The 8300-nt window shown below is 35.4% G+C and overlaps 1 protein-coding gene across 2 annotated transcripts in view; it reads right to left on the bottom strand.

Moving 5' to 3' along the window:
• Window positions 1-833: 833 nt before the first annotated feature.
• The window catches only part of ATP6V1A (ATPase H+ transporting V1 subunit A), a 62814-nt gene continuing 55347 nt past the window's right edge, over window positions 834-8300 (bottom strand). For both annotated transcript variants that reach the window (XM_003797705.3, XM_023517818.1), the window contains 3 exons: window positions 7288-7382; window positions 5747-5918; window positions 834-3212 (listed from right to left, as the gene is read on the bottom strand). In XM_003797705.3, coding sequence (XP_003797753.1) covers window positions 3120-3212; window positions 5747-5918; window positions 7288-7382 — 360 coding nt within the window. In that variant the 3' untranslated portion in view covers window positions 834-3119. The remainder of the gene's footprint in view (window positions 3213-5746; window positions 5919-7287; window positions 7383-8300) is intronic.

Raw genomic sequence — 8300 nt, 5'->3', positions numbered from 1 at the left:
GGGAGGCCAAGGCAAGAGAATTGCTTAAGCCCAAGAGTTTGAGGTTGCTGTAAGCTGTGATGCCATAGCACTCTACTGAGGCAACAAAGTGACTCTGTCTCAAAATGGTGAATAACTCTTGATAATGACCACCTTTATTGGCTTCCTTTTATTCTGTCTCAATTCTCTACTGGTGTTTCCTGGTGTCATCTCCCAAATAAACCACCTAAACTCCAATACTTGTCTTAGAGTCAACTTCGGGGTGGGGGTGAGGGATTCAAACTAACCTCTTAGAATAATGCCAGTAGAATTTTATCACACCCTACTTGAGAAAGCTGACTCACTGAATAGTAAGTAATAAGGAGTTTTTTATTCCACACTGCTTCTTCACTCCTTTGAAAATTGTTAAAAATACAAAATTAAAAAATAGTGTCCTAGGAAACCTATTAGATTACTAGAATGGATATTACTACATTGGACCTTAAATTGTTTGGCTAGCAAAATTACTAATTACAAGGCTTTAGTTTACTTGTTAAAAACTGAAATGAGTATCACTGTTCTCCTTTAATTCAGAAATGAATTTTTTTAAACTCTATCTCAGTTTCAAGTAATATTCAGAATTAGATGGGGATTCTGTGTAGTTTATTTCCAAATCATTGTGTGATTATGATTATAGGACTTTTTGCAGGATATAGTGAGGGCTTTAATTCAATTTCAAAATCTTAGGTAACAATCTATGAAGAAACAAAGAGAAATATTTAAAAGGTTATGCGGAAACAGTGTATCAAAATACAAGGTGCATGTTTTTCTAGCAGAGCTTGCCACAAAAAAAAAAAAAGAAAAGAAAAATGTTGATTTAAATCCACGTTTTATTCTTTCACAGATTTTTAACAATTATACACAACTTTTAACATAAAGATAGTGAAATCTCAAGGATAGGAGGCAATATATATGGCCTCTTCACTCTTCAGGATGGAAGGAAAGTTCCAAAGGGTACAATGTGTGAGATTTAACACTGGAAAAATACATATGAAACTTGTTTAACTGGCTCCATTTAGGACCAGGCACAGCACAATAAATATAGAACTGCATCATCTTTTTAAAAGATCGTTGTAATTTTAACACATTCTCCCTAAAGAAATATGATCAGTGACCAATTTGGAATTCTACAACATACAGGTGAAGGGAGACTTACAAGGAATATCTGAGCATAGTTTGTCTAGCATCTGCACACTCACACATCAACATTCTCAAAAGGAGCAAGAATGATTTCAAATTCAAAACAACAAAAACAAATTTGGTCAAACTTTCTTCATCATATCATTCACTTCTATCATAATCCTAGTTTGCTGGTAGGTTTAAGGTGGGAATCGAAAGTTTTTGAAATCCTTTTAATTTCCACTAGTCGTAGGGCCCCTGGGTAGGAGGCCAGATTGGAAGCAAACTGATTAAGCAGCACCATTAAGTCCACATCTCAACAAATCATTGCATAATTTTTATCTGTCAATAAAGGTTGAAAAAAGTAGCACGAAAAAATAGCTTTTTTGGTAACAAGTCACTGTAAAAACATGCAATCTGTAAGGATTTAAACTAAACTATACTTGAATTCTCTACTGATTGCATCTTTTCTAACAGAATAAAATAAATGCGTTACCTAAAAACTTAAATAATATCATACTGAGGCATAAAATAAATATTTTATTTATGCTATTACACTTGGGTATTTGAGATTGTTAAACACATTCACAGCCCCCTTTCCTTTTCCCAAGAGCAAGCAATGGTACCAGCACTATTGGTCAGAAAGAGTTAATGGGAAACGGCTGCTCTCAGAGCTGTTCTGCAGTGTCAGTTTATCGTATTACACAAACACAGAAATTATTTTTTTAAATATAAACTTAAAAGACAGAATAAAATGTTCCTTTTTTTCCAAATGACCCAGATTCTGTTATCAGCAGATAGAAGAATTAATTTCATCCCTATTAAAACAGAATGGAAACTGTTAAGCTGTTGTAGCCATAGATAATTCCAAGAAAACTTTTGAACTAGTGAATCAAAACCCACATGAAAGAAGTAATATTTTCTACAATTGGTAAACTGGCTGTTCAAAAATTCAACAAGCAAACAAACATGCAGACATGTAACAGGAGTCATTCATTGTTTTGTAAAAAACATGGTGCCACTCTGGCCCCAAGGATCTGTACAGCCCAGCTAGTCCTTAAAGGTGCAAACAGCCTCTAACTACTACTGAATATCTTCTCTGTACCATATGACTGCCTGTCACACAGCCACATGATTCTTAGAAGCTTAGGCTTCTAAGATGTTTGAAGAACAGAAAAAGGCTGTGATGCAGATCAAGTTTTCAGTGATTGTTTTAAACTTAATTTTAAAAAGAATTTCCTAATAACGCAGTGTTTAATAGTCCTTGATATTGAATTTTTCCTAGTGAAATAAAGTATATTTTAACAAGACAATATTGATTTATGTTTTACTGAGTCTTTTTTCACTTTTTTAGAGGGTATTGATTGACATATTGTGCTGAACCCCACAAATACCTATTTTAAAACGGTATAGTTCCCAACAGTTTCCTATAAATATTCCTGATTTATATTGGGGGAAGCAATGGATAATTGCAACATTAATCATTTATGTTTTTAAAAAGTAAATATTTCTAGCGAAGCAATTACTTTGCAAAATGATAAACTGCAAATGACCTTATCTCATAGACACCAAGTCATAAAAGAACCTGTCAAAAGATCTAGAAACCTGGCCTTCCATTCCAATCCACTGCACAGAGAGGACAGGCAGCAGTCCTGTTTACAATTTAGTGGAGATGAGGAAAGGACAAACTTGGACATGGAGGGTCATCATCCTACATAGAAGTCTACAGTAGTGCAGCCAGGATGCATCATATTTACTACATTCACCACTTTGAACAAAGAATCAGAGGCCCTTCACAACACTGAAACAAAGGAATGTTTGTTTTTATAAGACCTACCAAATAAACAGGAATACAAATGATAACACACATAGGCACTAGTCTCAAAGCTGCACAATAGAGAAGCAAAGAGCTTAAGATGAGAAATTTAGGAAAATATACACGTATGCGCTTGCTGAGGGAAAGGAGGAAGGAAATCACAGTTCTAATCTTCAAGGCTACGGAATGCATTCTGCATATCTTCAAGAAGTTGTGCATAGTCACTCTTGATCTTTCCCTCACCATCTTTCACTGGATCCTGAAAAAAGACACGACAAATTTAATTTACCTTTGGAAAACAATTTTCACATTGTATAGTAAATTACTTGTATTTAATATATTTTGAATGCTAGGTTAGGTGAGGTATACTGGTAAACCACAAGCATGAGTCAAAACTATCCTCGTTTTCCTTTTTCCAAGGGTGGAAATGTATCAATAAAGTCACAATCAACCAAACAGAGAGAAAACAAAATTTAAATTTTGTGTTTTGCTAGCTAACTACATGCAATGACCAATGGCTTTATCCTCAATATGCACAATATTGGGATGCAGGATCACACATTACATGAATATGACTGCATGCATATGATAATTATAAATTAATTTAACCCAACAGAATTTACTATTCAAGGTCTGGTAGTATCATACTGGGATGGAAAAGTAAAATTTGGGAAATAACACTAAAATGCACAATGTTGGCCAGGTTTAGTCCCAGCTACATGGGAGGCTGAGGTAAGAGGATCTCGTGAACCCAAGAGTTTGAGGTTGCTGTCACCTGTGATGCCACAGCACTTTGCCCAGGGTGACAGAGTGAGACTCTGTCTTAAAAAAAAAAAATAAAAATTAAACCTGGTTGGTAGCTGGGCATGGTGGATCACACCTGTAATCCTAGCACTCTGGGAGGCCAAGGTGGGTGGATTGCCTGAGCTCAACAGTTCGAGACCAGCCTGAGCCAGAGCAAGACCCCATCTCTAAAATTGGTTGGGTGTTGTGGCGGGCACCTGTAGTCCCAGCTACTTGGGAGGCTGAGGCAAGAGAATCACTTGAGCCCAAGTGTTTGCGGTTACTGTGAGCTATGACACCACAATACTCTACTGAGGGTGACAAAGTGAGACCCTGTCTCAAAAAACAAACAAAAAACCTGATTGGTTGTACCCTTATAATAACCTGAAATAATAAAAAAAAAAGAAAAATTAAAAAAATTAAAAACAAATAAAAATAAAATGTACCATGTTTAAAATCCTTATGAAAAGCAACTTAAGTAATATATAAAAGAGACTTTAAAATGTTTAAATTCTTTATGACCCAATCTTTCTACTTTTGGGAATCTATACAAGGAAAATGAACAAAACCAACTATGTGAACAACTACACGGTTGTCTACACCAACTGTTAATTTCCTAAATGCCTAAGAACAGGAAAATATTATTCTTTAGTCACAAAATAATGCTATAAAAAATTAATAACACTAAAAAATCCCTTAAAAGGTAAATTTGATATAATGAGTAGTAAATAGAAAAAAAGACTGTCACCTTTAATCACACTATAAGAAATCATCTCGAGTACATTTCTTTTTCATCCTCCTATGAACATATAATTTTTTTTTTTTTTTGTCCAGGCTTGAGTGCATCAGCCCAGCTCACAGCAACTTCAAACTACTGGATTTAAGTGATCCTCTTGCCTTAGCCTCTGGAGTAGCTGGGGTCTACAGGAGCCTCTAAAGATACCTGGCGAAATTTCCTATTTTTAGTAGAGACAGGGTCTTCCTCTAGCTCAGGCTGGTCAAGCAATCCTCTCACCTTAGCCTCCCAGACTGCTAGGATTATATGCGTGAGCTACCACGTCTGACGTAAATATATAATTTTTAAAGACAGTATCTGGATCAAGTTACATATGGAATTTTTGTAATTTAATTTTTTTACTCTGTATAGCATAATATTCTATCTTACGGACTCTGTTTGTTCTTGCATGGATTTAAGAAGTTTAATAAACAACCTTTTACATATATATATCTATCTCATAAATATCATTATTTTCTTGGTCTATATATTTCAAAGTAGAACGACAGGTCCCAAAGGGTATGAATTACATTCTTGATACAGAGAGTATCTATTTGCACAGGTTTATTTTAATCTATATTGTAAATGAGCACACATACCATATACATATTTTTAAAATTTTATATTACATATACACTCAGAGACTCATTCTTAATAAGTGATTAATAAATATGCCTGCATGTTATGATTTACAAATAATTCAATAAAATTCAACTAATCATTTTGAAAACAATCGTATACATTTGAGTTTCTACTAATAATTTCATCTTCTATTTTTATTTTGTGTATTTCCAAAGGAAGAAGAGGCCACTTAAAATTTAAAAATGATGTGTAATACATGATATTTAAAAGAAGTAAACAGGGCAAACGTCATTTCAGAAGAACGTGGGGGCTAGACGTTAATAGGCATTTGAAGTAAGGTAATTGTTGCGCAGCCGTGAATTAAAGTCTAAACTGCTTGGCAGGTAAGGCAAAAGGGAATACACATCAGCATTTATTTTAGACATGACATACTATAATTTTTATCAATAGTACTACTACTTGAACATAACTTTGAGGCCTGTATTGGTTTTATACAAACTGAGATGTGTAGAAAAGGTAAAGGCACCAGGTTTGGGACTCAAAGAGTTAGAAAAGTTAAAAAGAAACATCTACTAAAAAAGTCACAGCTACAGAAGAAGAATATTTAATAACCCCATCACAGGTATATTTCCTATAGTATAATAAAAATGTACCTTGAATTTCATGGAGGAAAGTCTATACAGGATTTCTCCCATGTGCTCACGGATGATGGACCATGTGATTTTATTATCACTTTGGGCAGTGGTTTCAACAGCTCTTCGGGCCATATCATAAAATGCAATCATGTTAGACAGCATCCCTACTGTCTTGTAGAAGGGGCAGAACCTAGGGTAAATAAAGGTCAAAAAAATTAACAAATACAAACTCCAAAGTAGGCTCATACTTTATATTAAACTTAAAACTACCAGAGCAGACTGCTTATATTTCTTGGATAATACATAGGAATGAAAAAAGGAGAGTGGAAAAGACCAAAAACTACTTAACCAGAGTTTTTGGACAGAGCTGTCTCAGGATGTGGGGATGGATGGAGATAGTTCCTTTTTTTATTTTAAGGTTGATGTTTATTTTTCTCTGTTAAGATCATCAAACAGGAGGAAAAATGGAATAGTACTGCTGTGATCTAATGACTCTCCACGGGTTTGTTTTAGTACAATGCAGTTAAACAAGTAACCTAAAGGGCACAATAACTGAGTATAAAGACTCCCTTGTGACAGTGGGTTAGGGTTTAATGAATAATAGCAAAACAGGAAATTGCAAGTTCCTAAAGTTAACAGTTGTCCCTTTCCCCTAACTGTGTTCATTTCCACTTACACATATCTTTTAATTACAAAGGCACGTTGCTTGTCAGCCTAAGATCAAATGTAATTACAAAGACATATGAACAAATATTCAACTTTGAGCACACAAGGTCTCACCACCTTCTGGACACATTTAAACAAATTTGCATATACAATTTCATGGGCATTCCTATCCAACCTTTCCAAAGGATTTCTCTCTTGTTAAGATACCTTTGTGTGGATGGTCCCTAGGCTTCTTAAGTTCCTAATGTAGCAAGTTTCTGAGGTTTACTGACATAATGGCATATTTTCTGGTAAACCTTCTATTTGCTCAACTCCCTCTTCAGTATTACAAGGGACCAAACATGATTTGAGGGAGAAAAGATAGCCTGGGATGAAAGGGCTCAAAGTCTAAAAGACATGGGAACTTGAAACAAGTCTTGGTAGTGGCACAGACAATATTGAAAGAAAGCAAGCCCTGGGCAGGCATTGTAGGCTGTAACAAGGACTCTGGTAGAAAGAAAAAGAAGTAGGACTTTAGGGAAATAAGAAAGAAAAGCAGAACATAATTATTAAGTATAGAGTAAAAGAGACAGGACAGTAGAAAGAAAATGTGAAGAAAGTTTCTGAAGGAGGCAATAACCCCCAGGTTTTCCACACTAAGCCACAAATTAATCTAAATAGGTAACTGTATGAGTGAAAATACTGTCATAATTGGACAAATGAGCAAATCAAGACAAGGAAACATATTAGGTCATTAGATATCTGCTATGACTATACAAAATATACCAATATAGAATCAGAGTATATGAGCCTGTATGAGGAAAAAAAAAAGTTCTCAATGTGTAGGCAGCTCCTTCACAAAATACATAATAGAAAATCCTACACCTAAAAAAACCAAAATCAGTATTGTTTACCGGTCATATGGAGTATATCCATTTTGTTGTAGGAAGTCATCTTTGATAAGTTTTGCTACCTCCAGGGTGATTTTATCTGTTTCTGCTAAAGAAGCCTAGAAGAGAAAAAGGTATTTTTAGAAACTGACTTACACAAGGTTGGAGCAATGGTGGTAGTGAATCAGCAAGCAGAGACTATATAATCAACACACAATCATCTCTCACAAATAAATTCACTTTACAACAGCTTTTTTATTATTTTTTAAAAATTGTACCTAAAAAGCAGATGACATGGAATTTACTTTCTTAACCACTTTTAGGTATACAGTTCAGCAATGCTAAGTATATTCACATCGGTGTGAATCAGATCTCCTGAACTTTTCTACTTTTTAAGTCTGAAACTCTATGTCCATTAAACATTTATTCCCCCAGAATAAACAAAACACCCATTAACTCTCTTTCTCTTCTTCTCTGTCCCCAGTAACCACCACTCTACTTTGATTTTATGAATGTGACTACTTTAGATACCTCATTTAAATGAAATCATACAGTATTTGTTTTTTTGCGACTGGCTTATTTTACTTAGCATAATGCCCTCAAGGTTTATCCATGATGAAGAACGTGACAAGACTTCCTTTCTTCTGCTTTTTTATGAGACAAGATCTCACTCTGTTGCTTGTGCTAGAGTGTAGTGATACCACCATAGCTCATGGCAACTTCAAACTCTGGGCTCAACTGATCAGTCTCAGCCTCCTGAGTACCTAGGACTATAGGTCTGCACCACCACACCTGGCTAATTTTTTGAAGAGACAAGGTCTTGCTATGTTGCTCAGCCTGGGCTCAAGCAATCCTCCCTCTTCAGCCTCCCAGAGTACTAGGATTACAGGCATGAGCCACATTGCCCAAACTCCTTGCTTTTTTTTTTTTTGAGGCAGAGCCCTGGGTAGAGGACCATGGCATCACAGCTCACAACAACTTCCAATTCCTGGGCTTAAGCAATTCTCTTGCCTCAGCCTCCCAAATAGCTGGGACTA

Source organism: Otolemur garnettii, unplaced genomic scaffold (genome assembly GCF_000181295.1).
Source record: "Otolemur garnettii isolate 467f Iridium unplaced genomic scaffold, OtoGar3 scaffold00122, whole genome shotgun sequence".
Classification (NCBI taxonomy): Eukaryota; Metazoa; Chordata; class Mammalia; order Primates; family Galagidae; genus Otolemur; species Otolemur garnettii.
This window is presented reverse-complemented; position numbering and strand designations above follow the sequence as displayed.